Below are 23,442 nucleotides of genomic sequence, written 5' to 3'. Positions count from 1 at the left end.
GGGATAGTGTAATGGATTCACTGTTTGTGTCCCCGGTCACCCACCCAAATTCATATGTTAGAGACCCATCACCACTGGGAGATCATTAGAAGGTGGGACTGTTAGGTCATTAGGGTGGAGCCTTCATAAATGGGATCACAGCTTTATATAAAAGGCCCCAGAGAGTGGCCTTGCCCCGTCTACTATGTGAGGACACAAGGAGAAAGCACTGTTCTCTGAATCAGAAAATGTGTCCTCTCAGATATCAAATCTGCCAGATTCTAGAATTATAAGGAAAAAAAATCTGTTGTATATCAGCTACCCAGTTTATGGTATGTTAGAGCATCCCAAATGGATTGAGACAGAAAAATAAATCAACAGAACAAAATAAAGTCCAAATGATCCATAAATGATCAATAGGTTTTTGACAAAGGTGTCAAAGCAATTCAACTAAGAGGGAGTTTTTGAACAAAATGTTCTAGAAACTGGATGAACTTTGACTACCCCCTTCCATCATACATATACAAACATTAATTCAAGATGGGTGATAGATACAAATAAAAATTAAAACTACAATCATTGAAAAACAAAAGATAGAAAACTTTGGGATAGGAAAAGATTTCTTTTTTGGGTGGTCGGGGGATACTGGGGTTAGAACTCAGGGGCACTGGACCACTAAGCCACATCCCCAGCCCTCTTTTGTATTTCATTTAGAGACAGGGTCTCACTGAGTTGCTTAGCACCTTGCCTTTGCTGAGGCTGGCTTTGAACTCATGTCTCAGGGTCGTAAGCCATTGGGATTACAGGTTGTGCTGCTGTGTCTGAGTTATAATTATAATTTTCAACTGTGTCTGGCCAGGAAAAGTTTCTTTTAAAAGACTCTCCAAAAGCTCTAATCATAAAAGAAAAAATATTTATAAATTGCCATCATCAAAGTTAAAAACTTCAGTCCATCAAAAGTTACCATTAAGAAAATTAAAAGATAAACTGCAGACTGGAAGAAAATATCTGCAGTACATGAACTTGTCATTGCACTTGTATCCCAAATGCATTAAAGAATCCTTACAGTTCAATTGTAAGAAACAACACATATATTTTTAATGACAAAAATATTTCACAAAAGAAGATATATAAAGAGTGAATAAGATCATTAAAAGGTGCTTAAGTCGTTAACCATCAGGAAAATGCAAACTGAAACTATGATGAGACTTTACTTCACACATAGAAGAATGGATACAATTTTTTAAAACCCTGATTAGAATGTAAAAAGACATACACTTTGTTAAAACTTGGTAAATCTTTCACAAGTTACATAATACCTACACTTTTACCTTTTGATTCTATAATTTCACTCTTAGGAATTGAAATGAAAGTAACATAACTCCACAAAAGACTTGCACGAGAATGTTTGATAGCTTAATTCATAATAACCCCACACTGAAAATAACCCAAATGTGCATAAACAGAAGAAAAATATAATGCTTTACAGCACATTCATGCAATAAAATGCCATTAGGATAAACAAAAAACAATGAGCTATTGATAAAAGCATCATAAGATGAATCTCTCTCTCTCTCTCTCTCTCTCTCTCTCTCTCTCTCTCTCTCATTTCTCTCTTTCTCTTTTCTATTTCTCTCTCTCTATATATATATGCACTAAACAAAAGAAGACAAAAATCTATATCTATATATCTATATCTATATATATATGCACTAAACAAAAGAAGGCAAACACAAAAGAATTTGTATATACTGTATGATTCCATTCATTTAGTTCTACAACAGGTAAAACTTACTTGTAGAGATAAAAGTCAATGTTAGTTGCTTATGAGAAGTAAAAATAGACTAGAAGGGAACATGAGGAAATCACTGGATTATAGGAAATATTCTATACATTATTGATGTTTGTATTTTTGTCAAAACTCTTTGAAGTATACCCTCATGAATTTTATGTGATTTTTATTCAGGAGAGAGAAAATGCCATAAGATTTGGCTAACATAAGTACAATATTGACCTTTGAAAAGGATGTACAATAAAATGGAGGGCAGGAAAGAATGAACAAAAGCTATGGAAAGAGCTCTTTAGAGAGACAAAGAGGGATCTAGAGAGAAAGGAAAGAAGTTGACCAATGAAGACAAAGGGGTTGAAAGAAGGGAACTGAGGGAGCTCAAAATTCTTGGTAAAGTAAAAAGCAGACTCATTTGCAGGGAGTACAAAGGGTCATAGAAGAAAAACTCAGATTGAAAGGGAGCGAAATTTTATGAGTAGGTCCTATGAAGAAAGGGATGGAGAGTTTTATTAGTCATTTTTATAATCATTGAAGCAGATGGGGGGGGGGGCAAAAGGCAGTCAATGTAGAAAATGAATAATTGGATCTGATCAGCAAGATGGAGGGGCTGGTTAGAAAGGAAAGGAAATCCAATGCTGACATTTTCAAAGCCCTTCCCCTTCCTCTTCCAACCTGTTGCTAAGGTAACCTGCTCCAGGGATTGTTCCACCCTGCAAGGAGTGGTAGGAGTTGTTAATTAATGCTTCCTGGGCTGCTACCTTCCTGCTTGGTTCACTCTTGGCCCATCTTTTGAGTGATTTGTCACATAGGCAGGATGGGGAGAGGAGAGAGGCAAGATAAGGCGAGGAGAACATGAGAACAAAGGAATTCCCAATGTATAAAAGGGACAAGGCACCCCCACTTCTTTGCATATCCAGCTCTGGGGCCCCTTCTCTGAGGAGAAGTCTATTTCAGTTACACCCTTCAAATAAAACTTGCTTCCTACACCTCAGTGTTTCCTGGGTGTTCCGTCTTCACATCTGGGGAAACAGAACTCAGCCCTGTTTGATTTTCATCACCAGCGGTATCATCACTAGTTTAATTGACTTTACTCTGGATTACTATATGGGAGTTGGCTTTTCTTTCTTTTTTACTTCAAGGCACTAAATGAACTCAGAGTCTGTTACAAATGTGTTCAGCATGCACTTGGGGGGAGTTAAAAGGAGAGGGAGGAAACAAGTATCCATTTCGGTTGCATTTCTACAGAGCAGGGAAAATTACTTTTCCAAAGAATAACTGAGGAGGAACTACACTTACAGCTTCTTGTCCTCCTTCCTCCCCAGTGAGCTGATGAATGACTTCATGTAACAACCTTACTAGTGGTGAATTTGAACAAAATGAGTCCTTTGGCTTGGTTCCTTCCACTTTGCCTCTCTGTCTTTCAGAGATTCTGTCTCCAGGATGCCTACATTCTCCTCCTTGTGAAGCTCTGAAGATCCACCTATGACAAAGTCCTTTAGTGGTAAAACTCTCACCTCCCCTGCTTTGACAGTAAGCTCATGAACTCTACTCTGTAGCTTAAGCAAGCCAAAACACCACAATCCTCTCTTTTTCTCTACCCCTTCTGGATTCTAAACAAATTGAGAAATAAGACAGGACTCAGAAGGAGAAGCATAGAGCTGCCCTGATTCCTCTCAGATTCCTTATTAGCCCTCTTCTGAATTGAACTTTAATTCATAGGCTTTCCTGCTGAGGTGGCTGCTAACTTCAGAGTGGGGGGAGAGGAGTCATCAAGCCATGTGTGTCCAATGCTCTTCCCAAATTCACTGAGTCACTCTTTCTTGTCTGTGGGAAGAGGTGAATGAGGGAAATAGAAAAAGAGTCAGACTAAAAATAGCTTCCCATAATAATAAAAGCTAACATCCATTGAGCACTTACTCAATCCTAAATCCCTTTTATGGATTAACATATTTGAATCTCAAAACAACCCTATAAAGTTGGTACTGTTTTCATCCTCCTTGTGCAGAGGAAGACATTTAAGGAGTGGAAAGGGGAAGAAACTTCTTCAAGGTCTGGAAATGGAATTCTGCTTGGGGAGATGACTGATCAGCTTGCATGTAGGGCCAAGCAAGAATACAGACAACCCAAAACCAGCTAGAAAGCAACTGGGGCCTGTAAAGTTCACTATCCTACTTTTTCAGTGAAAGCTGTCCTTCGCTTTTCAACGTATCACCTGAGATTTATGATTCCTTGAATATTGTATATCCTACTGCATACAGAAATAAGCTTTATGAATTATGAAATTATAACAAACTATAGCTGCAAGGCCTTTGACGTTCAGATAGTCAAAATTCTTCTGTTAAGGGATGAGAAAAATGAGGTCCTAGGCAGTTAAATTATTTGCCCAAGGTCATATGGCTGGTTGCACAAAGATATGGCTTAAACTTCATTAACTAGATCTTTTTTTTTTTTTCACCAGATCTTTTAAGGTGACCCTCTGGTTATTATGTCATCATCAATACATAAATCAATTGATGAGCTGAATAAGAGGGTTCCGGGGAAGACAATTATTGGCATTTTAATTACTATATATATTTCTCCTCTATACAAATTAAATTAATTCAATTTTTTCTAGGTGCCCTGCCTTACAATATTACTTTCCTTATAAAAGTCTCTTTGTAAAAGATAATACCTCAGCTGGAGGTATAGACAAGTGAATTGGAACAGACTTTAGGTACTGCAGAAAGCCCTGCGTGGACAACTATTCGTAGTTTCATAACCTCCCATAAAATCTGGATGCTCTTACTTTGTAATGCATCTGTTTCTGTTCAACAGGCAATAAAGAGAGTCTCCAAAGTAAACCTGAACAGAGTTCTCTCTCCATCTGTCAGAGGAAAAGCCCAAGAGGGTGTTTTGCCGGCAGAAAGATGAGACCCTCAGCTGGCTCTGGAAAGGCACTGTAATGGCAGCCTGTCTGCACAGATGTGCAGGATAGGAGAAAACAGCATTTTTTTGTTGCTGTTGTTAGTGATAATACAATGGGTGGGTGTTTCTTTTTTCTTTGTTTTTTTTTTTTAATGAAAATGACATTGTAGTTTTAAATCCTTTGCTTTTATATTACCTTTTCCCTCAAGCTCAAAATGGGTTACAACACTCATATAAAATAAAATTTAATGCCCCCAATTCTGTGGCTGAGCAAGTGCTGAGAATCCCAGAGTTGAAAAATCCATAACAACATCAATTTTAGAACTTTGTTTCAAACCCTCACTTTTCCACTAAGACTACCCAAGTCATGTTGTTTCTGGGTTCTCTTAAGTGTTGGGGGAATCATCTGCTTGAAATCATCATCTTACTTCAGTCCCTCAGAACCTTTGTGTTGTGTATAAATGCCCCAAGGACATGAGGTTGGACATGATGCTTTCAGAGGATCTGAATGGGGATGGAGAGAAGGGGGCAATGTTTAACCAAGTCTTGCCATTAACAACTTACTTGCTGACTTCTTGAGGAAGCCACGTAAGCTGATTTCTGTTCAGATTAAGCAGGATCAAATTTTGTAAGCCATCTGTTAGAAAATAATTTCAGTCATTTGAGCCATCTGTTAGAAAATAAGGTTTAGTCACTTTTATATACACCTTTGTTTTCTTTCTGGCTTTTTGCTTTGGTTGCTGTTGACAAATACCCTCATAGAGGTCAGGTACAGTGGCACATGCCTCTGAAGTCCTGGGCTTACAGAGGCAGGAGGATAACAACTTTGAGGCCAGCCTCAGAACCTTAGAAAAACCCTCAGTAACTTAGCAAGACCCTGTCTCAAAAAAACAAAGAAAGAAAGAAAATAAAGAAAAGGACTGGAGATAAAGCTCAGTGGCAAAGTGCCTCTGGGTTCAATCCCCAGTACTAGAAGCTAAATCATGGTGTCTGAGAGACAGAAGGTAAAACCAGACTCTCCACAAACTGGAGCTAGGAACCAAAAGCCACTCAGAACCAGGGATATACTCTTTCAATAACTCTGTAGAAGCTTTATTTTCACATTAAAGCTTCTCTGAGTTTCATATTTACATACTCTCTCTTTGTCTCTGTCTCTCCCCACCCAACATGTTCTTTCTCTTTTGAACAGATTTGCTCTCTTTTCCCATCCTGGACCATTCCACAACTCCTGAGTTTGAATGTTCACAGTCAGGGCAAACAGAGTTTCTCCATCTCAGTTGCCTACAGGAATCAAGAAAGTCTTATGCTTTGTCAACCTGAGCCACCACCATGCAGCCAACTCCCTGCAATTGTCAGGGGGGAATATGATTGCAGTGTTGTTTCTTTTTGTAAAACAGAAAAGAGCCAGAGATCTAGACATTTTTGTGAACTCTCCTACTTGAAAATTTGGGCACCTGGTTAAAAATTTTGAAATGGCCAACGAAACAGAACTAACCTATTTAAGAACCAGATGCAGCTCATTCCATTTGTCTCAGGTCATGTGATTTTTCTCAAACCAGTTAAACTGTTTTAGACTATCACAACCCTCAAGAAAGAGAGTCTATGACTGATTCAGGGTGGTGATGCATGTCTACCCTGGTCAGTCTGCTTTGGTTAGAGGGACAGATTCTCATGTAACACAGCAAGGCTTCCAACCCACACTGAACAACGCTCAACACCTGATGCCAAATCACTTCTACCCCTGGATAATCAGGACCTTGCATAGAATATAATTTAAATAAATCACAGGGAAATTTTCAAAGTTCTACCTTGACAGCTGAGGCTGTAACTCATGGTAGAGCCCTTCCTAGCATGTTCAATCCCCAACCTTGCAAAATATATAAGAAATAAATAAAGTACCTTGTGGTTATTATATGAGAACGTGATTGCAGTGTTGATGATGTATGGCACCCCTGCCCCCAAAATTTCACAGAAATCCATAAATTCTATAACATATCTCTAATTTTGCCATTAGGAACTGTTATGGTTTGGATCTTGAATGTTCCCCCAAGGCTCATGTGTTGGTGGGTTGGTCCCTACTTGATGGAGCTATTGGAAGATGGTAGAACCTTTAGGAGGCAGGACCTAGTGGAAAGAAGTTAGGACAGTGGAGGAGTGCCCTGGAAGAGGGTATTGGAAACCCACACCCTTCCTCCTCACCCCCTTGCTGCCTTCTCTTTGCTTTCAGGCCACTGTTGAGGTGAGCAGTTTTGCTCCTCACATACTTTCCACTATGATGTGCCACTTCACCTCAGGCCCAAAAGCAACAGGGCCAAATGCCTGTTACGGTTTAGATATAAGGTGTTCCTCAAAAGCTCATGCGAGAGATGATGAAAGAAAGTCTAGAGGAGAGATGATTGGATTATGAGGGCTTTAACCTAATTGGTGCATTCATCCACTGACAGTGATTAACTGCCTAGGGTAACCTAGGCAGGTAGGGTGTAGCTGGAGGAAGTAGGTCAGTGGGCTTGTTCCTTTTGGGTTTATATTTTGTCTTTCTTGAACAAAACACCCTCTTTGCTTCCTGGTGCCATGTCATGAGCCACTTTCCTCTACCATATCCTTCCACCACAATGTTCTGCCTCACCTCAGGTCCCAAGGAATGGAGTTGGTCATCTATGATCTGAAACTGTGAACTTCAAAATAAACCTTTCCTCTTCTTGTCAGGTCTTTTGGTCACAGCAGCGAGAAAGCTAACACAGTACCCATGGACTGAAACTTCTGAAACTGTGAGCCCTAAGTAACCTTTCCTCCTTTTAAGTTGTTTGTCTCAGGTATTTTGTTACTGCAATGACAGCTAACTAACACAGGAACAAATATACAAGGTGGTGAAGTGCCTACATGAGTTAAAGCTATATAGACCACCTGGGATCTCTTTGTCATAAATGTATCCTTAAACCCACTGTACCTATATTAAATAAGAGTGTCATACTGAATGGAGAAATATTTAGCTGAAAACAAACACAAAGTAAAGACTGCAAGTCATTGGATCTCATATCTTTCCTTTAAAATCCTCCCCTAATTGACTCATATTTAACATTTTGACCAAAGATTGTGACTTAATAGCTGGAGCAAATAAAAAATGAAAAGAACAAGGAGAATAGTAGAGAGCTCCTCTTGATTTTTGTTTTCAAAATATTTTACTCTGACTCAGGAAAAAGACCTCCAAAGAGTCTCAATGTACACCAGTTCTGAAAAGGAGAAAATTAACACCAGTTTGGTTTAAGCTTAACACTAACGCTTATTTATTCTCTTAGATCTATATGTAATTAATGTTTGTTATAAAAATTGAAAAGCAAAAGTAGTGCCTCAAAAATTTCTTAATCTTAAAAGTGAAAGTAGCTCCAAAACAACAACAAAAAATGATTATAGCATGAAAAATTCTTTCTCATTTCAGTCCAGTATTATTAAATATGAGGGGTTAAATTTGAAACTATAATGTCATTCTTTGACTAACTTACCACATGCTCCAGATGCAAATCTACAAATCTTATTTCCAAATAAATGAAGCTTCTTCAGGGAGGTAAGGTATTTCATCTCTTCTGGGACTTCTTCTAAAAGGTTGTTTCCTAGATTTAGTATTTTCAACTACAAACATATAGAGATTTAATCAGCTCATACATTATCCACCTTCAGATGAAAAAATAAATAATTTAAGCCCCTTTGCTCAGATCTACCTAACTTAAGGAAACCAAGATATTTGAGAATTACTTCATTTACACACCTGAAAATATCTTTATGAAGTTCACTTGAGCTTCATGCTCAAATGCTATGCCAATTAAATCACAATTTAAGTCTCAATCAAAGCACTCAACTTCATTAAAATCATATTACAAATTCTTGTAATATGTAATAAAATTCTTGGAAGAACTTTTGCTATTATGAAAAAATTAAAAGGGGCATTTTAAAATGAACTAATGACCCATTCATAACTCACTTGAGCAACCCAGCAGTATTCTAACATTGTGACCCACAGAATCAACCACTGAAATCTCAGTAAAAGGAAATCAGAAACAGCTAAAGATCTGAAGACTTCCATCATACTATTCCCAAATGAGCTAACAAGACCACTCCATTATGTGGATATAACTGAGGGTCTTTAACTTTGGTGGCCCTCTGTGTGATCACAAAATTCACAAAGGCATCTACTGAAATGGTCTGAGTAAAGCAGAGAAGATGTGCCCTGGATATACCTGTCCTACAAATAACAGATTGGTCAGACATAGGAAGAACTGCACATAGAAAAAGTTTAAAAGTTCCTTCTTAGTTCTTTAGTTCAATAAATCAGTGATAAAGGATTGTTTTCTAAAGCATGGCAGTTTTCTTTCTTTCTTTCTATTTATTTATTTATTTACTTACTTACTTATAGCCGGAATTGAACTCAGGGGCACTTAACCACTGGGCCACATCCCCAGCCCTATTTTGTATTTTATTTAGAGATGGAGTCTCACTGATTTGCTTAGAGCCTGGCTTTTGCTGAGGCTGGCTTTGAACTGGAGAGCCCCGCTGCCTCCTGAGCTGCTGGGATCAGGGCGTGCACCTCTATGCCTGGCTTTTCTTTTCATTTTTATTGGTGCATTTTAACTGTACATAATAGTGCATTAATTGTTGTATATTTATATATGCAATATAATTTTGTCAATTTTCTTTCCTATACCTCCCTTCCTCTCCCCTCCTCCCTCCACCCTGTCCCCTTCCTCTACTCTACCGGTCTTTTCAAGAGACAAAAAATCTGCTCTTTGATTTCCAAATGTAATTTACCACTCATGGACAATTATCAACTTCACAGTTTAGACTTTTAATATTAAGGGCAAAAGAAAATGAATCTTGGGTGCGTTCACAAACCAATTTATGCAAGACAAGAAAAATAATTATGGTGCAAATTTGGACAGTTTTACATTTTTACTTATATGTGGTATAGACTTTTGTCAATAGTTTAAATTAATATTTAAAAAATAGAGACTTTTACAATGAAATTTCTTATCCCAAGAATTTATGGTAATGGTTTCACTTCCATATATGTTTTCACCTGAGAATTAACATTGTTCTATATACGTGTGTGTGTGTGTGTACACGTATGCATGTGTACACAAGCACAATGCATTTATTAGTTTGAAGATCTTATTCTATTGTAAAGGTGAAGTTGGAATACATTCTTGCAGTCATTTGAATGAAAAGGCTTATTTCAGAGTCTGAGACGGAATTAGTTTCACACTGCTCCTGTAACAAATTATCACAACCATATCTTTGCCCTTTTTAATTTTTTTCTCCCTGCTCTGTCCTGTATTTACTCCCTTTCATGCTTCTCCCTCAATTGATTACAAAAGTCTCTATCTCCCGCTTTCCAGGATATGCAGTGTCACATAAGCCAAGAGGAAACAAAAGGAGAAGAAAACGATTTCAAGAAGAAAGATGCGGGTCAACTCCCAGGGGAAGGTTAAGTTTAAGAAAGTATAAAAAGAGCCACTGGATTTAGCAACATGAAAGCCATTAGTGACCTTAACAATAGGGGTGAAGTGCTAGGCAAAAAAGTCTGATTGAAGTGGGCTGTGGATAAAATATAAGAAAGCAAAGACAATGACTTGTAGAAAATTCTTGTAAGAACTTTTGCTATTAAGAAAAAAATAAAAAATAAGGAAAGAACTGGAGGGTTTTTTTTCCCTTTAAATTCAAAACTAAAAAGATAGTACAGCTTATTTATATGCTGATAGAAAAAAAATCCTATGGGAATTGAGAAACTAATTATATAAGGAGAGGGATAATTACAGAATCAAATGATTTAGAAGATGGAACTCAAAGTACAAGTGGATGCTGGCCAGAGGAGTAGGGGTTCGTCATCTGGGGTAGTAAGAAGAGAGGTAGAGAAAGCAAGAGCAGGTAGGGAAGAGAATGGGTTTGGTGATAGAAAGATGGGGTTCCTGACTGGCTGGCAGTGTCTGTTTTCTACACAGGATATGAAACAAAGTCATCCAGTGGGAGGAGAAGATACAAGAGTCTGAAAAGAAAAAAAAAAATTGTACAAAGTAAGCTATAAATTCCACAGGCGGACTGACCATCATGGTTGGGTTTTGATCCAGCTTAGCTCCCAGAAAAAAAAATGTTGCAAAAGGCATAGAAGACCCAGAAAGGCCATCTTTATCTGATGTACTAACTACATAGCAGTTTGGCTAAAAAATGTTCCACAAATTCTAAGCTCTACAAGAAAGATTGTGAAATGTAGACGTTAAAAGGGGGTGAAGAAAATATAACTTGAGGTTCGTTCTTTCTTTTCTCCCTCCCTCCCTCTTCCTTTCTTCCTCCCTTTTCCCCTCCCCCTCCCTCTTTCCTTCCCCCTCTCCCAGGAATTTAACAGAGAGGTGCTTAACCACGGAGCCACATCCACAGCCCTATTTTATTTTTTGAGACAGGGCCTCCCTAAGTTGCTGAGGATCTGAAACTTGCAATCCTCCTGCCTCAGCCTCCGGAGTCACTGGGATTATAGGTGGTGCCACAGCACCCAGAAAGGTTATCCTTCATAGAGTAAGATAACCAAAGGATATCTCAGTAGTGGCCTTTAACTTCACACATTTCTCCTAAAGGACAGATGACAGTATTCCCATTCTGTTGCCTTGGCAAACATGCAGGCTTCTACACATATTATTTAAATTACACATAAGGTGCAGGGACACTGAGGAAAAGACTGAGTTACCTTGAGAAATGTCTCACAACCTAGATGCTTCATGAATTCAGTTATATTTATCATGTGTTTATTACATACTGGGAGCTCTCTTCTGAATGTTAGAAGTACCACTGTGAACAAGATCCAAAAGATCCTGCTTATATGTTGAGAAGTATGGCAGACAACAAGTAAGTAAAAAACAGACCACCAATTCCCTTTAGTTCTCAGTGCTACACATGAAGGAAAGAAACCAGGAAAAGGAGATGAAAAGTAACATAAGGTCAGGTTAGATTGTGAGAAAAGGTCTCTCTGAGGAGGAGATGTTTGAAGTGAGAAATTTAGGACTCCTTGATAAGGTTGTTCAAAATGGTTTACTGAAAAGATCTGCAGAAATAAACACATACACACACTAATACTACCACCCCACAAGAAAGAGTTTTTGCCATGTTTCATTAGTAACAGTGCATGGTTGTGGATAGTTCCTAAAGAAAGGTTTTTAGTTATATAATATACAACCTGATAAGTTTTAAAGCCTGCTTTACTTCAATAATTATCTAAAGAATGAACTTCTGTTGGTATTCTTAGTAACTCCTCTATCCTTTGGAAATTAGCATGTAGCCTCTTGTTGATAACTTCTTATAAACCCATGACACAGGGAGTTAGAGCATCTCACAATTAGAAGTACTTTTTATAAGTCATCAAGTCCAACATAAAAACACAGTTGGGCATTTCCTCATGAACACATCAGTAACAGGAGCTCTTTTATCCTGTTCAAAAATTTCATCTATTCATTACCTTTTGTAATTTGGCTTTCTGTAACTTCTAAATAATTCTTCCACATCAACAATAAAAAATAGTTTTATTCTCCTATGTAACAATCTTACATTTTTGAAGATTGTGATCATATTCTTCCTAAATGTGCTCCATTCTCCCCTAACCATGTCCCTTAGGACATAATTTCCAGACCCCTGACCATCCTGACTGCTCTCTAATCTTTCTGAGTGCTCCCCTCTGAAGATGTGGTGCCTGGGGTGAGACGAGAAATGAGAGCTCATAGCACAGATGCTGGTGGGACCACTGGGTCTCCCTAGGGCAGATGATTACACTCGTGTTAATGCATTCTAACATGGCATGCACTCTTTCAGCAACAGGGCACATTGTTGGTGCATAATTAATTTTGCCTGTGGCCAACAAACCCCCCTAAGTTAGCTGTCAAGCAGATAACCCACATCCTGAACTTGTGCAACTGAATTCTTTTCTTAACCTAAATGTATGATTTACATTTAACTCTGTAAAAATTGTATCTTGTTGGTTTTGGCTCCTAAGTCATCTCCAGAGGGTCACTCTTAATTCAAAGCCTAAAACTAGACAAGACTGCAGAACAAGCTAGATATGTTTTTCCCATCTCTACTAAGGACAATACACCCATTGTTCTTATTATATTTTGATGGTCAAACTTTGGAATTATTAAATATGGAAAATGACAAACCCCAAGATCGTGTGTCCTAGGAAGAGGAAATGAGGAAGAATGCAACACACATTGATAACATTGACCCTTTCCCAATACATTCTTTCCCAGTGACAAGACAAGCCCTGGGGAGGAGACATCCATCAAGCCTGGAATGACAGTCTCTGGGAAAAAGCCAAAACATTGATCTTTCCCAAAACAAATCCTTCCCCAGACCCTCCATCTTGCCCAGTAAAAACAGATCTCAAATTCCTGAGTCCCCAAATTGACATGCTCATTAATTTAAGTCACCTCTCAGTGTAATCTATATAAGCACAGATTCCCACTTTGGCCAATGACTAATTTTCCACCAGGAAAGTGGTCCATCAGATATGTGATTTCACCCCTGAATAAAGGCTGTGCTGATCCATGAAGTTTGCACCTGACTCGGTCCTTTTGCACTAAAACAGGAATCACCTAGAACTTTTTTGTCTTCCTCCAACTAAATCAACTATCACCAATTTCCACTATCAAAATTGCTCTTAAATGCATCTTTTCACTTCTGTCCCTTAGTACTAGTGCTCATTATGCCTGTCTATGACATTGCATAGCAGAAGATGCAAAGAATGGGATGTATTATCACTTAGATTCCTTTACCCAACTCTACTAGGCAATACCTAAATAATTGCCCAATAATAATTCCCTACCTAATACATCCTGTTTTCAACCTCCCTGTAGTCTTTTCTTGGTTTTGTACACTTGCCACAAATAGTATCTTTCTCTCTCCCAACTTTTCCTAAATTTATTTAATTCCAATGGCCCCCTCATACCTCTAACTTAACCTTGCAGTGACCTGCCTTGAGGTGGATATAGTTCTTCTTTCAAACTGAATAGGAGGAAAGCATGTCAGTGTTCATTGATGCCTTTGGATTATAAAATCTAGCTTAAATGTATAGCAGCAGTCTTTGTATAAGTAGGGGAGAAGTACATACAAAATTTAAGAAGAAAAAGTAACTGATTAATTTATTAATGATAATACTAAGTGCTAACACTTAAGTGGAATTCAGTATGTGATAAATAGTCTTGAACACTAATATGGACCTCACAATAACACTGATTTTAAAGGAAACTGAATCCAAGGTCCAAACTGTGATTTAGAGTGAAATAATGTCTCTTGGCTCTATGATTTACACTCCCAACTTATTATACCAACTACACTATCTATTTTCAAGGAGAACTTACTCTTGCTCAAAATGATCGTACATACACACATACACCTACAAATGCACACACAAAATGAAATTGTCTCACATACACTCATTGAATGTAGACTTTAAGTACACTTCTTTTATTTGTGTGCATATTGTGCAATAGTCAAAGCACAGGCTTTGGAAACCATCCCCTATGCAGTGTACTAGCTACCTGATCTTGGGCAAGTCACTCAAGTTCCTAAGCCTCTGTTTCTTTTTGAAAATGGGGATGCTAGTAGTATCTTCTTCTTAAAGCAGTTTTAAGAATTGGCATCAGGGGCTGGGGCTGTATCTCAGTGATAGAGTACTTGCCTAGAATGTGTGAAGCACTGGGTTCAATCCTCAGAATCACATATAAATAAATAAAATAAAGATAAAAAAATACAACACTTAGAAAAAAAAGAAAGGAAGAAAAGAAAAGAATTAGTGACAGTACTATGAGGTGCCTGGCAAATAACAGCTATTATTAATTACTAACTATAACCTTTTGGGCCCAGGTCCTGGGAGAAAATGTTACACATGGTGCTAGAAATGCATTAGGTATTTTACACACACACACACACACACACACACACACTTCTACTTATTTTCAAATTTTAAACCTATTTGCTTTCTTAACTTCTAGCTCATTTTTTCAAATATTTCTACAGTCACAGTCACTTTTTTTAAAAGGCATGGGGCACAAAGTTTAATACAGTTTAAATCATGATTAAATTACAAACACACATTAATTACTCAGTACAAGGCAAACCATGCCTGTTAGGTTTAGCTGCAGGCACAATATCCATAAATATGCAATAGGATTGGTAGGATCTCCATGTGCAGAGTCAGCCATGGGCCTAGAAGTCAGCCTGCTTCACACTAATAACTCTCTAACCACAGTTGTGGGCCACAGTTACTAATGACAAACCTATTTTCTCTTCTAGTTTTAATGAATTTAGAAAATCACTTTATATTACAAATTACTAAAGGGGAACCCTCAAAAACTAAGAGACACTTAAGAAACACTTTTAGACTAGAATAATTGAGAGAAACGTTCCTGTGCAATTTAACACTTGGAGAGTAATGGATTCCATTTACTGAATTACATCTAAAATCAGCTTGGACAATGGGTATGACTAATAGAAGCTTTTCTAAGTGGTCTGATTGCAACAAAACCTTAAACACAATCCAGATGAGGCAAAAATCCACTAGAGTTGGGTACTAGCTAGACTGCCACTATGGACTATGCGTGAGCCCCCAAGTTCACAAAGTTCCTGTAGGTCCCCTTCTCACAAATACGTTACCTGCCAGGAGATGAGTTCAGCTTCTGATTAAAATAGATGGCCCACAAACAAAATCTCATTCTACTATTTAGCATCTTTCTCTACCCAAGGTTCTAAACTTTTTCTTGTAACTTTGTGTGTGTGTGTGTGTGTGTGTGTGTGTGTTGAGAAACACAAGATCTGCTCTCTTAGCAAATTTCAAATATGCAATAATATTACCTCTAGCAATATAATTGATCGTTACATCTACAGAGGTTTTTTAACAATGTAAAACTGAACATTTTACCTGTTAACGTACATCTCCCCATCTCCCATGTAACCACCATTGTATACTCTATTTCTAAGAGTTTGAGTTTTTTAGATTCCACATAAAATGATCACACGTAGTATGTCTTCCTGTGTCTGACCTATTTCACTTAACTTATTTATGAGGTTCGTCTATGTTGTCACAAATGACAGAAATTCACTCGTTCTAACACACACACACACACAAACACTTTTTCATTCAACCATTGATGGACCTTTAAGTTATTTCCATATTTCATCTTTTGTGAATAATGACATAATGAACAGAGGAGTGCATATGTCTCTTCCACATACTGATTGTATTTCCTTTGGATATATAACCAAAGGTGGAATTGCTGGATTATAAAGGTAGTTCTATTTTTTATTTTTTGAGGAAATTTCACACTGTTTTCCAAAGTGGCTATACCAATTTATAATCCCACCAATGGTACACAAAGATTCCCTTTCTTTACATCCTCACCAACAATTGGTATCTTTCCTCTTTCTGATCATAGCCAATCTTTCAGATATAAAATGCCAACCCATTTTGGTTTTGTTTGTATTTACATTAATGACTAATGGCTTCTTTTGAGCAATGTCTATTTAAGTCCTTTTACTCGTTTTTAATCAGATTATTTGATTTTTTTTCTATTTAGTTCTTTAGTTATTTACATATTTTAGGAATCAACCCCCTGTTATATACAGAATTTGTAAATATATTTTCCCTCCCATAGGATTCCTTTTCACATTGTTGATTGTATCCTTTGCTATGCAGAAGCTTTTATGTATTGATGTAGTCCTATTTGTCTGTTTACTTTTATTGTATACTAGTGTCATGTTCTAAAAGAATCATTGCCCCAGAGCAATGCCAATAAACTTTTCCCTTATGTTTCCTTCTAGTAATTTTACTGTTTAGGGTCTTATATTTAAATCTTCAATCCATTCTGAGTTCCTGTTGGCATATGGTATGAAATACAGACTCAATTTTCTTATTCTCCACATGGATTTAGTAAAGGGACTATACTTTTGTAGTTGTGGGTTCTTGGACTATCATCAAAGATAAGTGCACTACAAATGTATGGATTTATTCCTGGGCTATTTTGTTCCATTGTCTTATTTTATGGCAAAACCATGCAGTTTTGATTGCTATGATTTTGTAATGTATTTTGAAACCAGGAATTATGATGTCTTCAACTTTCTTCTTCTTGCTCAAGATTGCTTTGGCTACTAAGGACCTTTTACGCACTTAAGGATTGTTTTTCTATTTTTGTATAATATACCATTGGGATTTTTTTTTTTTGCGGGGAGTAACAGTGATTGAAATTGGGGGCATTTAGCCACTGAGCACATCCCCAGCCCTTTTTATTTTATTTAGAGACAGGGTCTCACTGAGTTGCTTAGGGCCTCAATAAGTTGCTGAGGCTGGCTTTGAACTCACAATCATCTTGCCTCAGCCTCCCAAGCAAGCCTGAGCATAGAAGCAGATGAAGGAAGGAATGAAAGTAGCTTGGAAAAAAGGAACTCACTAGGTGTCCCTGTACCAAAACAGGATACAATAAACCAGGATAATGAATCCCTTCTTTGATAGCCAGGCTTAGAAAAGAAGAGGTTTTCATATAGATGATGGAGAAAGAAGAGGTTTTCAATGGGTTGGACAAAAGAAAGGAAAGACCTGATGCTGATAAATGGTATAAATAATATCAGATCCTCTCTGTTTTGGTAGGATTGAAAGTGAGACTCAATGCCCAAAGAGGGAAAATCTACCTACCATCATTCTTCTCCTATTCCTCTATATAACTCTCTCCTTCATTATTTTAGAACTTCCACAGGATCAAATTCTCTGACTTCTCTGACTAGAGACTCAAATAGCATAAAGCAATTGTCTTTCATAACACTTTTTGCAATTACAATTTTACATTTATCTATATATTTATTGCCTTTCCTAACTAAACCTGAGAACAGGGACACATGGATGTTTTGTTCCTTTTTATATTGTCACTACCTAGCAGAGTACCTAGACTACTGCAGGCATATATAACTAGTTATTAATTATATGAATGAATGAACAAAATTAATTGGGTTGGGGTGATAAGAACAGTAAACATATGAAATGGAGAGACTGAGGACACAATAACAAATTTATAAGCTATTCAACTCTGCTTTGAGTTGGTCTTATTTACTGTCAATTGTTTATGGTCAAATAAAAAGCTATGGCAGACCAGGGTTTATCCCAGGCAACCCACTCATGTGAGCAGCTTAAAGGGAACATTGCCACACTGCCATGGAACCTTGTGATGCGTTTCAACAATGCTAACACAATTAGACATGACAGCTGTTTGTTTCTTTGGGGATTTTAAAATGATGTCTTATTTGCCTTTAAGAAAACATTTTCCTAGATGATTCCATAATCATAAGAGTATTGTGTTCATTTAAGTTGGACTTTGAAAATTGCTTCCATTGCATTCCACTTGAGGTGACAATACATGGCTTACTAGGTGCCAGGCACTAGAAACAAGACAGTTTTGCCCTCAAAATTCATACAGTAATTATTTATAAATTATTGACATCTCAACGTTTCAACAATAATAAGCTAAATACATTCAGCATAAATTATAAGAAATTAACTCATTTTTTTCCTGTCTCTACAGGTAATTGAACTTTTCCAGATCTTCACTAGTCAAATTAGCAAAAGGACCAGTGGAGGAGAAGGAAGATCTATATTCATTAAAGACCCTCCTCTGTTTGTTTTGTTTCATTATTGTTAGTTACATCATAATGGTAATACCAATTATAATAGTAACTAAAATGTATTGAAAGTTCCATGTGCTAGCTATGGAGTTTTATATATATTAACATTTGATTTAATCCCTAAACATGAAGGAGAAGCAACAGTTTTCTCGCACCTATATTCTCAGGACCAGCTTAAACATAAAGAAGTAAATGGGATACATTTGATAAAAGAATGTGTACACAAACAAGGGCGATTCCACATAGTGTCCAAGCTGGCCATCTTCAGTCAACCTGATTCTTATTTTTTTTTTTTTAAGAACTGTAGATTGAAAACCATACTCTGAGAAATTTCACACTAAATATATAGACTAGCAAAATAATAGAGCTGAAAACAACCTCAGAAGAGACCTCATTTTATAAATGTATTCACTGGTTAGGTGACCTTTGACATGTGACTTAACCTCTTCCTGAACAATACTTTTAATAACAGCTGGAGGGTAGCAATTCCCTCGCAGGATTACATAAAATGAATGAGGATCTCCTGCTCTGGTATCTGGCTCTCAATAAGTGATTGATGTTATTCTATTGGCTTGTGAGTGCAGAAATGTAAACGTGGTATGCTTGTTTTAGGAACCAAAGAATTATCAAGACTATCTTAATACACTGCATTCTGTGAAGGATATAACAAAAATCATCATAAATTATAAAAACTTAACCCTTTTTTCCTAGTCATTACAAGTGGTTAGAATTGTTCAGAGCTTCATCAGTCAAATTAACAAATAAAACAAAACAAAAAATATCAAAAAGAAGAGAGAGAGGGGCTGGGCTATGGCTCAGCAGTGGCGCACTTGCATGGCACATGTGAGGCACTGGGTTCCGTTCTTGGCACCATATAAATAAAAGAAGGTCTATCAACAACTAATATAAACACATGTATACACACACACACACACACACACACATATATAAAGGAAGAGAGAGAATTGGAATTCTCCAAAGAACTAAACCCCTTTATTTTTATCATTGTTGTTAGTTACATCCTAATGGTAACATTAATTATATTAGCAACAAAAATATATTGAAAAGTTCCCATGTGCCAGCTATGGAGATTTATAGATATTGTCATCTAATATAATCCCCAAACTATAGTAAACTGGAATTCCTGTGATGATTAAAGAAAAGGTAGTAAAAGACAAGCACAATATCAACAAAAGTAGTGGATGGATAGATAGTTTTAAAATCATTATTGATGAAGTGTATAACTTACAGCAATGCAAGAAAGAATTCAAACTAACTTTTGAAAATTACATTGTGGATTTTATACGGGAAAATGTTACAATAAGGATTGTCATGTTTACTGAAGTATGGCATGTATATCTCAAGTTATAAAGACCACAAGGACACTTTTCATCACAGGTCATTCAACATTTCAGAGGATACCACAAGCCCCACTCTTTTGCCCTGCTTTGTTTTTCTCCTGAGTTCTAATAATCCCTTCGCCTCCTAATTGGTTGTTTCCTACAACTCTTCTGACAAGAAGTAAATCCTGTGAAGGCAAGATTTCCATGTTTTGCTCATTGCTGAATTACCAGTTTCCAGGTGCTCAATAGTGTTGTGGATTTAATAAATGAAGACAGAAATTGAGGTTGTAAAAGGAGTCAGAATCAAAATGAAGTTAATTTGTGAAGCCCAAACAAAAACATAAACAATAATAATAATAATAATAATAATAATAATAGAGCTGGGAGATTATGAAGGAGAAAATCATGTTTGTAGCATGCTTGATAACAACAACCATTGACAAAAGACCACCAGAACCACAACCTTGCAGGAGAAAACTTCTGCCAGGACTCCTATTCAGGAGTTGTCTTCTCAAATTTGTCACCAGCCTTGTGGCCCAGGATTATTCTACCAAAGTAATTTACATAATCCTCCTCATTTTGCCTTAAAATATCCCCTTGCCTCAACATCTTTGAACACACACATAGTTTACCATGTCACATATATTTATATTGCAGTATTCTACTAGTTCCAAATAAATGTGCTAATCTTTGGAGAATCTTTCTCTGTATGTTCCTTAGGTTGGCAAGACCTATAGAGATTAAGTGCCTTCTATTTAACTAAAAAGTGGCTGAACCAGTACAGTTATTGCAACATTTCTATATCGCAGCACTTCTTCTTATTTGCAATCTCTCTCTCTCTCTCTCTCTCTCTCGCTCTTTTTATTAGCAGTTGCATGGCTGAGAAATATTTCTGAATTGTGTCAAAATCTATATCCATTCTTCAAGTATTTCCTGTACATTCTTTTATAGTTGCTTCTAGAACTTCCATTACAAAGGGGAAATATTTTTGTTTTGAATTTCAAAATCCCACAATCTTCGAAAAAAACTACTCGTTTTTTTAAGAAAAAAATACTAGTCTTTAAGAAAAACTACTATTTCATGAACAGTTACATTGCTTATTGCCATTAGCCTGAATCTGTAAGAGTAAAAGAAATTGAAGTTAAAGTGTAAAAGACCGGGTATTGTAAAGTTTCTAAGCTGCAAAGCCTGAGTTAAAATGTAAAGGACCAGGTATTGTTAAGTTCCTATGCTACACCCAAAACCTGAAATTCCTGTAGCTGTTAAAACAATTCCCAGGATTGTCCAGTAGATAAATAACCTGGACCCTGTGCAGTTTGGCATGTAGGCATTCAGGGCCCAAACCAATCAGTTTGAATGTACCCCCCCCTTCCCGCCTGACCTGTTCCCGCCAATGAATGTACTGATCATGTCTAAGAATTGTTGTTTGATTTTCCCAAGGTGTATGGTGATTTGTTAAAGGAGACTGTGATGTATGTAAAGTCCCTGCCCTCCCCAAAAAGTGTACTTAAGCACTGCTCAACCCCTGCTCGGGGTTCTGGGCCGCTCTCCCTTGTTGAGTGAGCACGGAGCCCCAGCGCGCTGGATTCTCAATAAACCCCCTTCTGCGGTTGCATGAGTCGGTCTCTTGGTGGTCTCTTCCTCCGTCGTTCACCGGACCCTTACAAATCAACCTTGTAAAGCTCTTTAAAGATGGACCAAAAGTAGCCAAGTTTCAAATCAGTTGAATTTGTAGCAATGTGATTTCTTCTTTAAAAATAAGAGTTGAGCCAGGCATAGTGTGGCCCACGCCTGTAATCCCCGTGACTTGGGAGGCTGAAGCAAGAGGATAGAAAATTCAAAGCCAGCATCAGCAAAAGCCAGGCGCTAAATAACTCAGTGAGACCTTGTCTCTAAATAAAATACAAAATAGTGTTGCAGATGTGGCTCAGAGGTTGAGTGCCCCTGAGTTTAATCCCCAGTACCCCCATCCCCCAGAAAATATTGATAATAAGAAGAATTGATACAGTTCCTTCTTGAAGAAATTGAGAGAGAGTAAATTGAAGTAAAAACTTAGGGTTACTCAGGAATAGTAGACATAATGAGGAAAGAAGCACCAAAGAAGTCACAAAATGAAGACAATGCTATGGGCAATCAATCAGACTGTTGCACCACTACCACCTCCAAAGTGTATTTTAGAACATACAAGTCTTTACTACAAAAACTATTAATCAAATGTAAGAAAGATTTGCTAGAACAAAGAGACCAGGCCAGATGCAAACTTCACAGATCATTTCAGCCTTTATTCAGAAATGGGACTACACAAATGGGAATGGACCCACTTTCCTGAACAAAGGAGGGGACTGGGCTTATGAAGGTTATACTGAGAGGTGACTTAATTAATGAGCGTGTCTGCTGAGAGTGATAGCCAAGTCGGAATGACGCATGGCATTTTTGCCAGAATGGAGTGGTTGAAAGGTGACACCAGGGAACCATTGAGATGATGATTTGAGTTAAGCTATATATAATTGCTGTGATGCTGGATTGATTGTATTGTATATTTGACCTTTACTGTCGGGTAATGGGGTAGCTCTTGCTGCCTCAGGCGCCCGCTACTTTGGAGTTCTCACGGAATTCCCGGAGAATTCCCATTGGTTGGGGAAGTGCTGGAGAAGGGATTTTCCGGTTGGTGTGTGGTGTGCGTGGCGTTCGAGGGAGTGTGGAGAATAAAGGAGTTCCTGTTTTGAACCTACAAGGCTGTGTGGCGGCTCGGTTATTTTGTGCCCAGCCAGACTGCGGCACGTGTCAAAATTGGGCACTCAAAAATTGGAGGTCTGTTTTACTGGGAGAAATGGGAGGGAGTCTAGGGTCAGCAGTCAGGCTCTGGGGTTTATCTTATTAGACCTAATGGAGGGCCTGGGGTAGTTGATATCTGGAAAGGATTTGTTTATAGAAAGATTAATGCTTTGGCCTCTTCCCAGAGACTGCCTTTCTGAAGTTTTATGGACACCTCTTCCCCATGTTTTGTTTTATCACCCGGAAAGAATGTATTGGGAAAGGATCAGTGCTCTCAATGTATGCTTTCCTTTTCATTCCCCCAGGGCTCACTATTTTGGGGATTTGTCATTTTCCATATTTAATAAGAATACAGACACTTTCAGGTATGAAAAAGATAAAAAAAAATCACATACCCAGACTAAGATGATATTTAGAGAATTACCACTAAAAAAAAAAAAAAAAAAAAAAAACCAAAAAAAAAGAATATGGGGAAAATATGGAATACAGAAAAACCATGGGTCCAATCAGGAGGGCAGTAAAGGTGAGACAGGGCAAAAAGTCAGTCAATATAGGTAATAAATGGTAAGTCAAGAAAAAATAACTAAAGGTGAGTCTTTAGAGAGGTTATGAAAATGGGTCATGAAGATGGAGGCTGAGTCAAAGAAAATAAAATGCTAATACCTCCAGAGCACTTCCCCTCCTCCAACCTGTTGCCAAGGTTATCTGCCTCCAAGAAATTGTTCCTCCCTAAAAGGAGTTGTTAATGAATATCCCCTGGATGGCTCCCTTCCTGCTTGTACCCCTGGACAGTCCCTTTCCCACCTTTGGTTACTCAACTTTTTGGTCACTGAGGAAAGATAAGAGGAGGAGGGGGCATAAGAAGAAAAGAAATCTGAAATCTATAAAAGGGGCAGGATACCCTCACTCCCGGGGCACCAGCTTTGGACCCCCTCCTCTAGAAAGGAGCTCCTCCCCCCC

At 37.7% G+C, this 23,442-nt stretch overlaps 1 protein-coding gene across 2 annotated transcripts in view; it reads right to left on the bottom strand.

Moving 5' to 3' along the window:
- Positions 1–23,442, bottom strand: part of Lrrc69 (leucine rich repeat containing 69) — a 102,152-nt gene that overhangs the window by 76,513 nt on the left and 2,197 nt on the right. The window contains exons 2-3 of one of the 2 annotated variants that reach the window (XM_015485732.2): positions 8,173–8,299; positions 5,237–5,309 (exon numbers count right to left, since the gene is read on the bottom strand). The exons of the other annotated variant lie outside the window; for it this stretch is intronic. Of the exons in view, the coding sequence (XP_015341218.1) occupies positions 5,237–5,309; positions 8,173–8,299 (200 nt within the window). The remainder of the gene's footprint in view (positions 1–5,236; positions 5,310–8,172; positions 8,300–23,442) is intronic. 2 annotated transcript variants of the gene reach the window in all.

Source organism: Marmota marmota, unplaced genomic scaffold (assembly GCF_001458135.2).
Source record: "Marmota marmota marmota unplaced genomic scaffold, marMar, whole genome shotgun sequence".
Taxonomy (NCBI): Eukaryota; Metazoa; Chordata; class Mammalia; order Rodentia; family Sciuridae; genus Marmota; species Marmota marmota.
The sequence above is the reverse complement of the archived record's forward strand: the minus strand, read 5'-3'. Positions and strand labels throughout refer to the sequence as shown.